The sequence below is a fragment of the Nipponia nippon genome, unplaced genomic scaffold (assembly GCF_047370975.1).
Source record: "Nipponia nippon isolate SJK-2023a ecotype South Korea unplaced genomic scaffold, ASM4737097v1 scaffold_9, whole genome shotgun sequence".
NCBI classification, from domain to species: domain Eukaryota; kingdom Metazoa; phylum Chordata; class Aves; order Pelecaniformes; family Threskiornithidae; genus Nipponia; species Nipponia nippon.
In genome coordinates this window covers 32966992-32984775 of record NW_028262413.1, presented here as the reverse complement: position 1 = coordinate 32984775, position 17784 = coordinate 32966992, and the positions used below count along the sequence as shown (strand labels likewise).

The window sequence follows — 17784 nt, the reverse complement described above, 5'->3', positions numbered from 1 at the left end:
AGAAGCATACTTGTCTGTTGTATTCAGGTTTACTTCCTTACTCTTGTTTCTCTCCTTCTTGTGCACCTGAACAGTGCATGGGACAGGTGAACTCCAGGCTTCAATACCCATACAGAACACATACCTGAAAATCCCCATTTTTTTTAGACTTACACATAGGTCAAGCTCTACAGTCACTAAGTCTGAATTGTAACTGTGGGTAAGCTCATAGAAAACCTTGTATGTGCTAGCTCAAGTGTTAAACACTGACCAGAACAGTAGCTAGTCTAGTGCTCAGGGCATCTTTCCACCGCTTACACCAGGAAATTTCCTTTCCTCCTCTCCCACCCCCTTCCTCCCAGCTGCTGGATGCTGTTTCTCACCAGTGTTGTCCAGGGACTTGCAGACCATCTTAGTGCAGTTTCTGCTACGTGAAACCAGGAGCTCGCCATAATGGGCTTCACCATGGCTAAAGCTTGTGCCTCTGCATACCCTATCCCAGGACCCCTCTGCACCCAACAGCAGATGCTTGTTTCCATTTGTGGTAACACTCTGCATTTTTTCTGCTCTGTTCCTCAGCCTGTCTCTTCTGTTTGTCCTTGTTACTACATGCAAACATCTGGAACTAATGTCAGCAGATGTGGCAGTCTAAGCTGCTACACATTGAGCTGTATAACTGTGTGCAAAGACTGCACTGCTAAGGATATTTATAGCAGTGCTAAAATCTGTAATGCTATGTAATAGTTTCGTAGCAGTACTGTAAAGTATTCATTTGGCACTATTGCATTGTTATTTGTAGCTAGGCACCATTTTCCTTGTGTTTAATTTGCTGAAAATAATGTGCTTGTAGGTTAGAAGGAAGATTTACAAAGTCATTTTTTAAAAAGCATTTGTTGATTTTCTACTCATTTAATCACATTTATAATAATTCAATAAAAAAACCCAAAACAATTCTGAACAATTTTGCGTGTTCCTGATGGAAGGGACACGCTTACAAACTGTCAAGACAGGAACATGCTCTACAAATACTAAGTATTATATGCCATAAGATGATACTTATGCAATACCCATAAGTTAGACCCAGTACAGCATAGCTGGCTAGCTTTAAGTACTGCTGGCACTGTTGTATGCCACAGCACAGGTAATAAAGAAAATGGCATTACACGTATATATGTAGGCCAGACTGGATGTATGCATTTCAAAGGAAGATGACATAAGTAGATATTGCTTTGAAATAAATCTTCCATATCTTGAACTTTACACTGATTAAGTAAACATTTATGAAGCCAGGTCATACTTGGAAGGTGAGAAGCTCCACAGAATTGAAGTAATAGCAAGATGAGGTCTTGGGTCTCACAGAGCACTATCTGCTAAAGAGAGGTGGTTTGAGCTGGAATGTTTGGTTTATCCAGCATTATTTCTACTAAGTGTGTCCCACTCCTTAATTTGTACAAGAAAGAGTTCTAGTAAATATGGCCAGACAGAGGAATCACTGAATGTAGGTCATGGTTCTAAAACAAAACAAGAACAATAAATAAATAGAATGAGAGTGCAGAGTTGGACCTTAATCCCACCTGTCTCATGGAGGAAACTTCACTGGATTAACAGTGGCCCTCTCCTACCAATATTTATAAATTTGTTTATAGAATGGAGCCAATATATACAACAGTCATTAGCCCGAACACTCTGCGTAGATGATTCAACTCTTTCACAAATACTTTTCAGTTGCATTCTCTTTTTCAGCTGTACGTTCTAGCGTAGATTCTTGTTCAGCTCTGCTGCACCGTTCACATGATGTGAAGAGGCTGATTTTTTAAGTCAAATAGGAAACAGAGGAACTGTCACTGCATCTGGGACTGGGACTGCCACTCTGTCCTTCAAGATTATGGAAAGTGCTTAGGACAGCAGGTTGTGTTGGGAATATGCCTAAGATTTGCCCTGCATTGCTCCTGGCTAGAGATTCAGGGGACTTCAATAAAGTTTACTCACTGTATCACAAAGGAAAGCGGGGGCCGGGGGGGGGGGGAGTGAGGAGGGGGTCTGCCTACAGGGAAACTCTGTTTCCCATATAACTCTAAGTATTTCAGTTAGTCCCAGAATAGTCATTTATTGCCTTGCTCCTCTTTGAATTTACAGTCCTATGTCAGCCGCCTTAAAAAATAAAAACGGATAGTGGCAGCAATCTGTGCCACTCTGTGTTATCTCCAGCAACAAAACTCCACTTTCCCCAGTCAGGAGCAATTCTACAGAGCAGTTCTCTATTTCACAAAGACCTTCAGCATGTAGAGAGTATGAAGAGGAATTCATATGCCATCCATCACAAACCTAATAAACCTAAGAGCTCAATAGTTTTCTTTTCAAATTTCACTTTAATTAAATACTCACATTTCGGTTTGCCTTAAGATTTTAATTCTTTGATTAAAAAAAAGCTAGAAGAAATTAAACCAAAGATCAAGAAGCACACAAAGTAAGGAAGACATTTTCAGGCTGGATTTCAGAGATTGAACTGCGAAACTCACTTTAATGCTACAGGACATATTTAGCTAAATCCTGGGCACAGCTGCAATGCCTTATCCCTAAAGGTCTGAAAGAGCCAGAGAGAGTCTGAGTTGGAAGGTGAGAAAGTCCCAGAGTCAGATATCATCCTAGCAGTGAAGGTGCCTCTGGGCTGAATTTGGCTTTGAAGTGGAATGTGGAAGAGAAGAAAGTGTGATGTCCTAAATGCCTTCAACTCTCACTAAGGTCACTAGCAGCATGGAGTGGCTGAGTATAAAATAATGAAGACCAACTTTCAGGAGGTTTTTAGCACCAACAGAATCAGGGCAAATTAGCAGCTGACGTCAAGGGAGCTGGCCCAAGGCAAGCGCAAGCACAAGCCCAAGGCCAAGTCATGCAGAATTGGCACACCATGCTGACTGGGCTGTGAAGTAAAACACATCATCTTAAACTCTGTTTGAACACTTTGCAACAGTTGCTGTAATTTTGAAGGAGTGTTGCTTCCCAGCAGTAGGCTGCACCACTACAAGATTAAGTCATAGATGTCAGAGCTCTGTTTTTATGTAAAAATCTCACTGATATGGCAAAAGTCAAAACACCAAATATAAATGTGTGTTTAAGTTTGAAGTGGTCTCACGAAAAAGGCAATGAAACAGTGAAAATTTGTGTTTTCCACTTTTGCCTTTTTATTGAATCATTTTGCACTTTTTGCATCTATTTTCAAGAAATCAGAAATATTCTGTGGCCTATTCCTAGTGTTAAGCCCCACATGCTGGATCATGGAATATTATTAATATTATTTGTGCATTGGTAATGCCTGTTTATACAGCATTTTCTGCATAATTGGAAATACGTGCTGTAAGCTGAGTCAAAAACATTTTACTATGATAAAAAGATATATTGCTGACTACTGGGAAAGCGAAGGTTAATTGCACTAACCTATTCTATTTGTGGTGAAAGGGAAGTCAGGTGGGGAAGAGGCATCAGGAGTTCAAATCTTTTTAATCTCACAAATCCTGTACAATGCCTTTTTCTTCATCTTTATGTTGCCTAAAAAACCTGTTTCACATTGCCAACTCTTCATGTAGCTTTTTATTCCTATGCAAAAACCCCAAACATTCCTTAATTCATTCCAAATTTGCATTTTAATTAATCTCGCCTTTTGGCAGGTGCAGTGTAGGTGATGCCTTAGGCTTCAGAGGTAATGAATGTGCACCCATTACAGGGCAGCCTGACTCTGCACCCTCTACTACATTCTTCAAGATCAAGACTGGCTGCAGCTACAGCCCCCACCTATGGATGACTAGAGGTAGTCCTTGGCAAGCAGCTGTAGTTTTCATTTCAATGTCCTTGGAGAAGCATCAGGCTGGCTTTTTTAAGTAACTGATTTTTATCCTCACCCGTGAGATAGCAAAATTCAATTTTGCCTGCAACACTAAGAAGCCTTAAGCCACCTTTAATACAAAAGTTTAGCATTAACCTTGGCACATGAGGGGAGGATAATTGCAATAGTTCCCCATGTTGACTTAGTGTTATAAAGAATGCGAGGTCACTGTGGTGTTTTCAGATGGGCTCCACGTGGGTGAAGCTGGATTGAATGCTGCTCTGGCCTCTCCTGGAGGCTGGCCACACAGGGTGCTGGTGTGCACCAGCATGATGGGCAGGAATGGAGAAGTCCAGCCCCTTCACTACTCTCCATAAGTTTTGAGGAGCTCAGATTCATCTTGTCACTATGGCTGCCTAAAGTATGGCCATAGCATCAATCTTTTGTCAACTGGCCATTTTATGAGTGCCTAACTCACCCTCCAGCCCGTTCTCTCAGTACTAATCCTGTAAATAGTACTGTACTAGTAATTTGACATTGTGGATCAGAAGATGTTGAGAATATTTAATGAGCAAGTGCTGAGACAATGAGATAAGAGCTAATGAACTGATTAACCTGCTGGTTTCAGTAGGATGACATTCAGGCAAACAAAAGGGAGTGCCTTACATGTCTCTCACTGGCTGCCAGCCCATTTTTAACTTCAGACTACAATTATTAACTTCAGTCCTGCTACGAGGCGCCAATCAGGAACCTAGCATTATTGCTATAACAAGGGATGTCTTAAAATGTTTCTACAAGCTCTTTTATTAAGGTTCATAGTAATTAAAGCTCAGTTCAAAGAGGCATTACTTTTTCTGTAATTTAGGTGAGATTCAACCATGTAAAAATAAAGACTCTGGATTTGAAGTGCAAGAATTACAGCTAATAGATTTTAGTCAGGTCATCACTTTATGCAAGTCTTCTGGAAAGTATGTGTTTCTTGCTAGGTGCTGCAGGTCACAGTCTGCATGCTGGTCTACAGGCATGTAGGCTTCTTTTCTTTTTTCCCCTTGCTTTTTGCTGCATAGCTTTTCTAGTGTGGATACTAGATGTGCTGACATCCCTTTGAAAGTCAGCAGATAATGTTCCTTACAAAGTTTGTAATGTCCAGGCTAATGCCCTTCATAAAGCATTGTCAAATTTCCACCTCTTCTTTTCTATATTCTGTTGAACACAGGGTAAGGGAAGGATAATGTAAGAATCTGATACTGTGTTTCCAAACGTGATCAGTCTGATAGACTGTTTAAATTGAAAAGACAGACAAAACCGGAGACGGGAACTGAGAAAATGGAGACAGCGCAATTCCCTTCAAAAAATTCCAGAAATTGTCACCTCTGCCTTCAAAAATGAATGAAGGATCATTCAAATCTTCCTGATGTCAGCTACTTTCCCTTCATTAACTACACTGCCATAAAATAATATGATAAGCAGTTCAGTAGCAATCGGCCATCTGCCCTCACAGATCATGACTACAGTTATGAATCAAGTAGACCAAAGTAGCCTCCCACCCCCCTCCCACTGCGCAAACGAAACCTAACTCTTCATTAGCTGCGCTGCTTGGCCAGTACAATCTGAACAGCGAGTACCCTGAAGTATCTGGTACGGGAAAAAAACACACCAATCCGAACAACATAATATAGTTTCTGGTCTCGTTCTCCGACTGATTGTCCCAGCATCTCAGAATATATTGTGAAGTCCTTTTTCTTTGCTCCTTTATAGTAGGAGTTTGTAATAGAAGCTGCCTTGCTTTTGTGTTCAACGCTTTTTCTGTAAGTAAGTGTTTACAAAATACTGCAAAGTGACAAAACCCGCTGAAGTACTATGCAGCATTTCAAGCCCACCCATCATTTTATGGGGAAGTACTGCACAACTCTGATGAAAAACAGTATTAATGCAGTTCACTGTAAAGCTTTTAAAACAGTGTCAAAAAACCTCTCCTAGCCAGGACAAACCCTGCAGGATGTCTCCTGCCCCACCTTTTACCAGCTTCACTTGGGACCACAGAGAGGGACAAACCCTCTAAAATCAGAATCTTTCCTCTAGTGATGGGTGAGTCAATCCAATAATGACTAAAACATTGGAAGCCATTTGCTCCAACAAACACTATAAAAACAACCCACTATAAACCAAGTCTCAGCATGCAGCAAAGTTTTAAAGCTGAGGAGCAATGATGGGATTTATGATTCAAACACTGATGGAACCTTAAATATACTGATCCAAGTGGGAGTTATTTTGTTCAAATATACTCTTACAGGCTCTAAATGCTTAAAATAACAGAAACACCAGGAAAACAGCATGGGCCATCTTCATTTAGGGCTTGTCTTCACTGTACAAGTTACTTCTGAGTTAATACTCTCAGGAGACCCTCTTTGAGCTAGGTTTGAGTGAAAGATCACGCTTCAGAATAACTCTTGGCTTTCAGAATACGTCTGCAGTGTCTCTGCAGGCAAACCTGCAATGGCTCTGCCATGTGCCCAGATGCCTGGCAGTGTGGCAGGCAGCTGAATCATTCTGGCAGCAGCACAGCTGGATTAAAAGTCTACTGTCCCCCTCAGCTCTGCTAGTTTGCTCAGTGATGGCTCTCTAGCCTGGTTCTGTGATGTGTGCTGGTTCATAGTAGAGCTCCTTTCTGGTACTCATAAAGTAGTTCATCTGACCATGCTGCGGGCTCAGGGCTTCAAAATAAATCCCCACAGCATATCATTACCTTAAGCATCAGTAGCACTCCAGCTTTAGTACAATCTTTTCCTTCTACTGAAAAGGGAATTTTTGAAACATCACTATTCTAAGGCTGGGGCCATTCATGTGTAGAAGGAGATCACACTGGGAATAAAATGTGAGTTTAACTCAGAGTTTAACGATGCAGGAGTACATGCCATTCAGCCAATAGTCCTGAAACAAGCTTCCCACAACATAACGGATTCTGAATTGTTCTGCACCTTTGAGTAGCCAGTTACGCCTGTGCAAAGCAATGTAACGACTGTCTGCCCTGCAGAGAAACCACACGACAGTGGTGCTCTCAGCTTTGCTCAGGTGCAGTAGACGGGACATGGTGTTATAGGAACTTGTCATGTTCATCTGGGACAGCACACAGAGCTTTGAGAAAATGCTATCAAACTTTTAATGATAAGTTATCATTGGTGGTATTTACATCTGACCTAAAAATGGCTATGATGAGCAGAAACATATATAAGTTTTACATGTCCTTAATTTGCAACACTTGTCTATAGACTTTAGTTCATGGTGCTATGAATGATCTCTTAAGGCTTGTTTCTTCATTCATGAATTAAAGATCCCATGCAAACTAGTTTTGATGTGCTCTAACACTATAAGCAGGTTGTTGAGAGAGGCATGAAATTAATGTTTGCATGGCTAGAGAATAACAGCTACTATTGCAAATTACTGCTTTGACTGGCTGACATCATCAGCAATTCCGTCAGCATGCTAATTCAATGCAGCTTAATAATGTATTCCTGAAACCGAAGGGTTAGAGACCTGTTTCCCCAGGATGCCATTTAAATGAGTTGTTCACTTGAGATGATACTTTTAAAAAAGTAAGGTTCATGGAGGTGATGAAGCAGAAAATAGAGAGGAAAAGTGCTGAATCACTAGCTGTGGTCTGTGCTTCTTTATATTTTTTATTTTACTTTTCATTTTAAAGGAAGGTAGGAATGTGCATTTGAGGGCAGACTTTATTCATGCACGATACCGATCTTTACCTAAAATCTTTTTCTTTGTCTGTATGTTGTACATTTAGTTGTGATTATACATGACCTAGTAACACTGGCATACATTTACAGATGCTGCTCCTCAAAAGGCTTCACTTGCTTTAAGAATGCCATTGTCCCTTGAACTGTATTTGATTTTACGTACTGTGTAACTTTTTGTTATTGTGCTGCTCCAAAATGGCTTCAATTAAAGGTCTCTCAGGACTTTTGTTCAGTTAGAAGCCCACCAAACAACAGCAAAATAGTAAGGAGTATTTACCCTTAGTAGAGAGTATTATCAAAAAAAGAAGAAAGCTTTGTTTTTATATTAAATGTGATTAAACCTTTTTTTTTTTTTTTTTTTTTTTTGCTATTTTGAGGCATTTAGGAACAACATTTAAGTTCACCAGTGAGAGATGTAAGTTCACAGGTCTAGACGTACGAGCAACTCTGACAGTTGCTGCTGTACAGGTGACTGAAACATGCTGTGATACTTCCTTAGACTGTAAATGAAGCTTTGACTGGTGTGGGGACAAGGATTGTGCATTCAGTTTGGAGAACGTGTAATACTGACAGTATATATAGTATATTCCATTAGCTTCACACAACCCAGCTGGATACTGATACAGTACCTCCACAGAAATAAGGTCACCAATGTTTTCCTGTGTCTGAGGAGTGAAGAATTAAACTCTCTAATTAACTGCAGTATTAAGATTCCTTTTGTGTCCCCTGAACTTACATCAAATAGTCACAGGAGGCAAGGGGGAAGGCCTTCAAATTGGAACTGTGCCAGGCAGAATAATAATGTTCTGCCCTGACAACAGTTTTCTGGTAAAGCTGATACAACACTTTTTGTATAGTTCCACTGATATCAGTGATGCTACTTGCCTGTTAAGCTACTCCATGTGGCCTCAACACACATCATCTGACCTTAGTCACACTTTGTTCAATATTTTTTCTATTACCTGCATATGTCTGGTGTTTAAGGTTAATTAGTGAGAGGGCTGCTCCTAACAAAGGTGAAGCAGGCAACTCCTACTGTAATCTGCTTTGAATTCTGAGATTTATTAAAGAAGGAGCCCCAGGGAAGAGTCTGGCAGAAGGATACCCTCAGGAAACAGTTTGATTAACTGTGGTAATATGAAATACATTAAAAAGTACCTGTGAAAACTTGTGTTGCAGTAAGTTTGAGGCAATGATTCCCTTTGCTTTAAAACATACCTTAGCACAACTGGCTATTTCATAATAGTCAAATATATTTACCAGTGTTGTTTTAACTGTGGGGCTCTAAGCTGTGGTTTGTTTTTTTCTTCTTCCTCTCCTCCTCCTTCTCAGGATGAAAAGAATCAAGTATTAACAACAAACATCTGGCTACAAATGGTGAGTTTTGAAACAAACTATGGGTTTTTTCCCCTCTGGTCTTTTGAGTTTAATCTGGTGGGGGGGTTGAATTTTAGGAAACTTTCAAGCTTTTGTTCTATATCTTGCTACATAGTGGACAAAGCTAGGCTGAACGGAAAACTGTAAGGCTGAGATTTAGGTCTTGATGCTGTTTCAGGTATTTCTGAAAACTTTTAAGAATTTGAGTCACTCCATCTAAGTAAGTTACTAACTCATTGTAGTTGATTTAGTCACGCTAAATTCTTAATCATCATAAGACACCAGTGTCCTAAGAGTCCCAGGTAGAGGAACTGTAGGTGCAAGTGCCTTTTCACCCATTTCAACACATCCATTATGTTGTGGTAAATCATTTGATGGTGAAAGAGAACGATACATACAAGAAATGCAATTCATCTGTAATAGCTGTTCTGATCAGTACGCTGAAAATTGCCAGATGGTTCTTCTGATACAGGGGAAAAATTGTTCCAAAGAGGTTCATTATCTCGTGAGAGCTGCTGCCACTGTCCTAACTGAATGTCTCTGCCATCCCACTTGCTTTGCTGTCAATCTCCTTAAGATCCTGCAAGAGGATTTTAATTAAAATGGCCGTGCTGTTCCCATGTTGTTCAAAATGTTGTTTAAACATAGGTCGTCAGCAGAAGTTAACTGTGAACACGAGAGGTTTTTTATGTTCCTTCTCCAAATTCTGTATCTCAGTTACGTGACTAAAATGAGTACTGGAACATCATTCAGTTTCCTAATGTTCAGCTGGAAACAGTATACTTTTTCCTGGTTTCCCAGTTTGTTTTGCCCACATACGGTGTTCATTTTTCAAACAGTAGCTTTATTTGACCTTCTGTTGCAATGTTTAGTTGCTATAGTTGTCACAGAATTTCACATCCTCTCTTATTACTTAACCATAACAATTGCCACCACTAGATACCACAGCAGAGAACTTTGCTCCCATTGAGTCATGGCAGGCCTTGCTGGGCAGGAGTAAGTTTCACTCACGTTTTAATAAATGGAACAGATAACAGAATATTCAAGAACTTTGTGAGAGTATTTTGAATTTCTTTTCTCTGTAAGGTTAACTAGTGAGAGAACAGCTTCTAAGCAAAGGAGCCTACACAGATTTATTCCGATTTGATTGACTGGTTATTTTTTTTGCATTAGTTTAATACTAAGATGCTTCTTACCATGCTGACTACTGTGAGCTCCTAATGCTTCCACAAAACATTTCTACCATAAGTGAGGGAGTGATATGGGGAGCTTTCTGCATACTATAGCAGCTAGGATGAGAATTTGCCATTAGTTTAATTCCCATCTGTATTACAGAAACTGAACTGTTTGGGTTAAGTAAAGGTTCACAGAAGAGTTTTATTATTCAAGATAAGGATGCTGCTTCCACAGAAACTTTACACCTTTCAGTTTCTTTAACCAGATCATTCAGTTTAAATGTATTCTTTTTTCTTTTATTGTAACATTTTCTGTAGAGCACCTCTCTTGCACTGTGGTAGGCCTTAAGAAACAAATGAAAGACTATTTTGTTGTCCTACAAAGGATAGCATGGCTATTCCATTTATTCACAAAGAAAAGCTGACATGGAAGAAGCATGCAGCTCATGTTATTTTACAGGCTTGTTGTACAGTAAGATTAAAACTGTCAAATATAATATGTTTTTGGCTTTGAGCTACAATGACAACAGTTGCTATGATTTCTTACCAGGAAAACAGATGACAATTCATACTCAAGAAGCTATCACTTATTTTCCTTCTCTTTTATCCCACAGCATCCTTAGCCTTTTTGAGATTGTTTTTTTTTTTCCCTAAGGAAATCCCTGATTCTTTTATATGTTCCGTATTTCTTTTGATTTATTCACCTTAGCACATACTGTATGTGCAGCATGTTAAGACTGCAATGAGCAGATCACTTGATTGCTACAAAAAACGTAGCCATTCTTCATGGCCTGTGTACACATTAAAAAAAAAAAATGAAATGTGTTTGCATATTAACTGTCTATTAATGGTATACTACACAGATTCAAAGCATGCTTAAGGCAAACATATGTCATTTTATTATGTTTATTATTTATGGTCTGGAGTAAGTTTTTCCCTGAATTTCCCTCTCCACTCCCTTTTTCGATATATATGTGTGTATAATCAGAGATGTATCTTAAATATATTTTGTCTAATCATCACAGAAATAATTAAATACAAAAACTAATCTGGGAGAAAGGGGAATATAAATCTCGTATTTTTACAGGCAGACTCTTTGATCCTGACCACTATCTCCATGGCAATACTGTTCAGTATCAAAATCTTAAACTTGATCTAAGTTACAGCAGGAGCCTTGCCTAGTCACACAGATTAATACTAACCCGAGTACCCTGAGCTGTTTACTATCTGCATCAAATGTACTTCAGCTACAGTGGAGATTGTAGCTCTAAAGTTAAAACAAAATGAGGCAGCTCGTGTCCAGCTGGATGGGTAAGCACTTCGTACACATGGCTTAACAGAGCAACCGTACAATCTGCTTAACATTATCTCTAATACAGACTTTAATATTAAGTTTTCTATCACCCTTTGACTGTCTTTACATCATTCAGCATCACCCTATGCTACATCGTTTGGCCATGATAACTCCTAAAAGAAGTTAGAATAAGAAATCATTGGATATATTGATATAAATTATTGCAATGCAATACAGATAGAACTGAACAGGAGAGCCTGCTGCACACAACCACGCTGGTGGGCAGCGAGGTTTGCCGCAGCTGCCCACGGCCTGCCAGCCCCAGCCCTGCAGCCGCTACTCAGAAATCTGTGACCTGTTCTGTCAGCTCCTGAAAATGAGTCGCCTAAAGCCAACAAGAGCCCACAGGTTTAAATGCCTCAAAATCACACATTGTATTTGTTTACATTGCTGGGCTTTGTGAAAAATAGAGGTATCATGAGGATCTCAGTATGTCTACATTCCAAAAAGATGAAGTGGTAAAAATTACAGTGACATTTGTCTATCGGGTAATTATGTAATACAATTTACTGTAAAAGTGGACGTAAAATTTCCTAAAAAAAAAAAAAAAAAAAGGGGGAAGCAGTTGATCAGCTTACAGAAGCTGTGTATAGATAAGCGTGAGCAATACACATAGTTTAATTAGAGGACCGTGAATGGAGCAGGCAGCGAAAAGAAAAAGCTATGAACAGAGCCCATCAGATATTCTGATTTAAGATTTCTGTAAAAAACTATTATCTGTAAAGCAAAAGGAAAAAGCAATGCACAACTCAGATCATTTGTCCAGGTGACAAGGCGCTACAAATTCATAGTAAAAAATGAATTAGATAAATATGGAAGCACAGGCCAAGAAATTGTATAGTAAAAGCTTTACAAAAGATGTGTGATGAATGCTATTAGATGTGTTGCATGCAGCAAAACAGTCACTTACAAACACTGTTCTAGAGGTACAAGAATGAATTTGAATACCTGCAGCACGAGGCTAACTGGGGACGTGTTTGGTGTATCAAACTGAAACTTGCCTGTGACAGTAATGCAAGGAATTATGTACAACAATTTGATGTGAATACCCCATGAGAATGATCAATGACATTACCTCCACAATCATAGAATCATTAAGGTTGGAAAAGACCCTTAAGATCATCGAATCCAACCGTTCACCTGTCACTGCCAAGTCCACCACTAAACCATGTCCTCGAGCACCACATCCACCCTTCCTTTAAGTACCTCCAGGGATGGAGACTCAACCACTTCCCTGGGCAGCCTGTTCCAATGCCTGACTGCCCTTTCAGTGAAGAAGTTTTTCCTAATATCCAACCTAAACGTGCCCTGGCGCAGCTTGAGGCCGTTTCCTCTTGTCCTGTTGCTTGTTACTTGGGAGAAGAGACTGACCCCCACCTCGCTACAACCTCCTTCCAGGTAGTTGCAGAGAGCAATAAGGTCTCCCCTCAGCCTCCTCTTCTCCAAACTAAACAACCCCAGCTCCCTCAGCTGCTCCTCATAAGACTTGTGCTCTAGACCCTTCACCAACTTCATTGCCCTCCTCTGGACACGCTCCAGCACCTCGATGTCCTTCTTGGAGGGAGGGGCCCAAAACTGAACACAGTACTCGAGGTGCGGCCTCACCAGTGCCCAGTACAGGGGCACCATCACCTCCCTGGTCCTGCTGGCCACACTATTCCTGATACAAGCCAGGATGCCATTGGCCCTCTTGGCCACCTGGGCACACTGCTGGCTCATGTTCAGGTGGCTGTCAACCAACACCCCCAGGTCCTTTTCTGCCAGGCAGCTCTCCAGCCACTCCTCCCCAAGCCTGTAGCATTGCATGGGGTTGTTGTGACCCAAGTGCAGGACCTGGCACTGAGCCTTGTTGAACCTCATACAGTTGGCCTCGGCCCAACGATCCAGCCTGCCCAGGTCCCTGTGTAGGGCCTTCCTACCCTCCAGCAGATCGACACTTCCACCCAACTTGGTGACATCTGCAAACTTACTGAGGGTGCACTCAATCCCCTCATCCAGAATAATACCCATTGGAGATTTTTTCTGACCTTAATGTCTGTCAAAGATTTTGACAAGAGCCACTAGATTGTGGAAGGGATAACTATCGTACATTTACTCACCCATTTCAAAGTTTACATTTAAAAGACTAACATCTGGCATTGCAACAGCACTGTAAATCTGGAGGAGTTTTCACTCTTAAGTTATATGATGTCTACAGCTACGTGAAACTGAGGTAAATAACATAATTTGGGGATAGAGAGAGGCACAATATAATGAAGCATAGAAATTATAAGAAAAAATAATTTTTGTGAAACAAAATAAACTTTATTTCTTATTTATACCTTTTGCGCACAACAATAACCACCCTTGTATCCCAACAAGTCATCTGCTTAGTAAGGGGTGAAGTGCAGCCTCGGTTTCAGGAAAATACAGTAGCTCATGCTAGTGTTTCTCAGGAGACTGGGAGGTAACTAGCTTGCTAGAGCTGCCACGGTACTCAGCTGCCTGCAGTTTGGGGCAGTGCTTTTGTTTATGACTCTGCACAACCACATGTTTCAATGACAGTATCTGGGATTTAGCAATGCTAAACGCAGACCAAACCCCTGTTGGTTTGACTGTGACAGACTCCCTGCCTATACTGGCAGTCAAGGACGAGTTGAAAGGAGCATGGATAGTCCCCAGGGTGGATGCCTCCAGTGCACCAGGAAGGAAGCTTGTGGGACAGTGCGGTGCTGCTGAGCATCTGCCCCCGAGGCTGCCTAACTTCAGGCCACAGGAGCTGCTAAGACCTTCTGTGCTAGTATTAACCATTCTGCCATTTCAGTTGTTTTCCCTGTCAGCAGTGACTGTCAGCTGGTCTACCTCAGGTCTATAATCAAGTTATTACAACCTGAGAATTTCCAACAACAGAAAACAAAGTTGTCTATGAAGATAAACATAATTGAAGTTAATGTATGAATTGTAGAAGAAAATCCATTCTATCCCAAATTGGCACCCGAGACAGCATGAACAATAAAACACAAGCACCCCAAATCTTCTTTTATAGGCTGTTATGTGCACTGCAGCGTGAATTGAAAATGAGATTTTTATGCTCTCTATTGAGCTCTAGGTGGCCTAATTCACCCTTTCCAAACATTTCACTGCCTGAAGCTAAATAGTATCTCTTTAACAAGAGAACACCTATTGTTTCAGGCTACCCAGTCCCTAGAGAACGACAGTAAACCAGTGTATGAGATGACCTAACTTACTTTTTGTGTGTATGTCTTAGTACTGGACAGATCATTATCTACAGTGGAACGTGTCTGAATACCCAGGAGTGAAGAATGTCCGTTTTCCTGATGGACTGATTTGGAAGCCAGATATTCTTCTCTATAACAGGTAGATACACTTTTTTTCATGTGGGGAAGCAGAGAAGATCATAGAATTATAGGATCACAGAATAGCCCAGGTTGGAAGGGACCTCGAAAGATCAACTGGTCCAACCTTTTGTGGGAAAGGGGGCCTAGATGAGATTATCTAGCACCCTGTCCAGTTGCAAAGATAAGGCAAGGCAAATGGCATAATCATGTCATCAGAATGCCTAGGTTTTGAAATACTTTTCCAAAACTTTCTAGGTTTTTGCAATACTGGAAAATTACCAGTCTCTTGTTTACACAAGAGAAGGTCATATTTGAAAATACTTCGTAAACAACGACATCCTCCCTACCACCAATTCTAGTTAGGTTTTGTGAGATGATTAGAAAACTAAACTTTTCTGGCTGTGTTTAATGGCACAGGTAGTGATAATTTCCTCTTAAATTATTTGTTTGATCTAAATGTTTACTGGTGAATTACAATCTGACTTTTGACTGCTTGTCTAGTTTTAGTTTGGGTTTCGCTAGAGGCAGGATAGGTAAATGTAAAAAAAAAAAAGTAAGTATGGTTGCATTTTCCCATGTCCAGTTTTGGTGTCACTCTTTCTTCCTGCTACAAAAATAGCTAGAGTATTTGCTGCTCTCCTCTTCAAACTATGTGTTCTGAGTTGGGCTTATTTCAGGGACAGACAGATTGCCATCAATCCACTGCAGAACCTTTGGCTGACATTGAGAGATTCTTTGGCTGTACCACTATATGGTAGTTGCCATTGTGGAATTTGTTTAGTTTAAAAAAATAAAGCACTGAGAGCTGTCTGGTCTTTAACAACTTGCCTTTTTCTGCAGTTGTTGTGGGCCTGTGTGCTGTTCCCCAGATACTGGAAAGACTTTACATCAGCTTTGTACATGTTGTACTGGCTCTTTTGTGATAGCCAGGGTATGCTGTTATGTTTTTGCCCATGCAGATGACATGAACCTTTTGTCTTCCTGATGGCTTTTTTCCTCTCTTTCTCTGCCATATGTCTACTAAGAAGACAACCCTGCTGTGTTTATCAACCTGACTCTCCGTCCCCACTTCAGGAGCTACTTTTTGTTGCAACAAGACCTAGATAATAGCTGTACCCAATATGTCAGCTGCAGTTATGCTCTCTTTTGCCATTTGATGATCACGTTTATGATCAACGTCACTGTCACAGGTGTTGTTGAATTGTAATGATGTGATAACAGCACCCAGTGACAGCATTTGTCAGCCACTTAGTACTTCTCTCTAGGGCCTACATTACTGCTTTGCTTACAGTATGCTGCAGTGCTTCTCTCAAAGGTACAATTAATACTAAACGATTTGAGGCTATCTCCACTGGAGTTCACCATACTTACGGTAATGGCCTGTCAAGATTACTTCTTGTTTCCGGTTTAAGCATGGCAATTAGTGCTTCAGTTCTCTATACACCAGCCTAAAAAAACTTCCAAATGCTCTGTACACAAAATGGAGCAGCATGCAACCTGGACAGGTATTTTTGCAACATTAATCTTGCTTAATGTATTTTTCAATGCAAATTTGTTCTCTTGAGTATTTATTCCTAGCTACCTTGATTCTGTAAATTACAGCATTCTTGGGAGAATCCACCAAATCACGCATTCATTTTTGTTCTTCTGCTGAATAACACACTGTGTATGCTATAACACTGGTACTCTACAACAGCAGTTTAGAGGTTTCCAAAAGAATGAATTATGACAATACTCTTCTTTACATATATCACATACCTGAGAGAGACTTTCAGTGTGTCTGAGGATTTATGCTTCAATATTTAAGTATATCCAAAATGAAAGGGTAATTTTTTAGGAATTAGTAATACTAATACATACATGCTAAATGTAGCTGAGGCACATTATAGAATGAGAAGGCTAACTTAATAACCTGAAGAACTGAAAACACTAGTTTTCTGTTAATATAGGTTTTTGAATCTTGGGATTGTTAACTATGGCACAGTCATGAAATAATTATTCTACACTGTTTCTATTTCGAACACATACTTAATCCAAAATCTTATTCAGAGTTTAGTCAAAGAGCAAAGCTATTTAGAACAAATTCTTATTCCTGTATGAAATTGGATTGGGAATGTTAAGATGTTCTCTTATAGTGACATGGTATTTTGAGATAGATGCTTTCAATTTCTATACGCTCCACTAGGGACATGCATCTGCAGTTACCAAGAAATTAATGAACTATAAATTCATTTTTCATTTTAGTGAATGCATGTTTCACTATGTTTTGAGTCCTTACGCATCTTGCTGCAGCCTAGTATAGAGAACATTGTGGCAGCTGTATTAAATTTTACAACCAGTCTACTGTGAAAAGAGCAGGGCCTGTTCGTCTGTAGTTTTTCCGAGGGCAGAAAATCTGGGCCTATGTACAAATTCTAGGATTGACTGTGTTAGTGTCATGTATGGCTCTCTTCCACTTTGTCGGTTTTACTAGACTTATTAAAAGTGCTCATTTCTGGTGGTATTATTTTCTAAATGGCCACATAGTGTTCAGTACTTCATGGAATAACAAAAATTCTGATAGTTATGTCTCATTTTAACAGTTTCATTTTTCCCATTTTATAAACCTGAGATTCTCCAGATAGGTCCCAGTGGGATAATATCTGCTAGGTACAGCTTTGTCATACCAATGTACTGCAGTCAATATCTGCTTTCAAGTGGTTATACCCTGAAGAAGAAATGTAGCAGAAATGGTTTTCTATCATTACATTTGAGTGCAAAGTCTCATCAAGCAAAGGCTTAGCTACTTGGTGCATTCCCAATTGAAGCACTGCATTTCAAAAAACAATTAGAAGCACAGTGTAGGAAAGCACATATGCTCCTTTTTCAGAGAAGAGTTTCATATTTGAGTCTGAATACCTCTTGATATTCTTTTAAGAATGTGTCAAAGGCAAAGTCACATGGCAATGAAACCTAGGTTCCTTGATCACTTGTGTCCTTTTGAAAATTTTAT

General features: G+C 40.0%; 1 protein-coding gene across 3 annotated transcripts in view; it reads left to right on the top strand.

Moving 5' to 3' along the window:
- The window catches only part of CHRFAM7A (CHRNA7 (exons 5-10) and FAM7A (exons A-E) fusion), a 46446-nt gene that overhangs the window by 15706 nt on the left and 12956 nt on the right, over window positions 1–17784 (top strand). For 2 of the 3 annotated variants that reach the window (XM_087745082.1, XM_087745084.1), the window contains exons 3-4: window positions 8881–8925; window positions 14702–14811. In XM_087745082.1, the coding sequence (XP_087601208.1) occupies window positions 8881–8925; window positions 14702–14811 (155 nt within the window). The remainder of the gene's footprint in view (window positions 1–8880; window positions 8926–14701; window positions 14812–17784) is intronic. The other variant, XM_087745083.1, reaches the window with a different exon arrangement.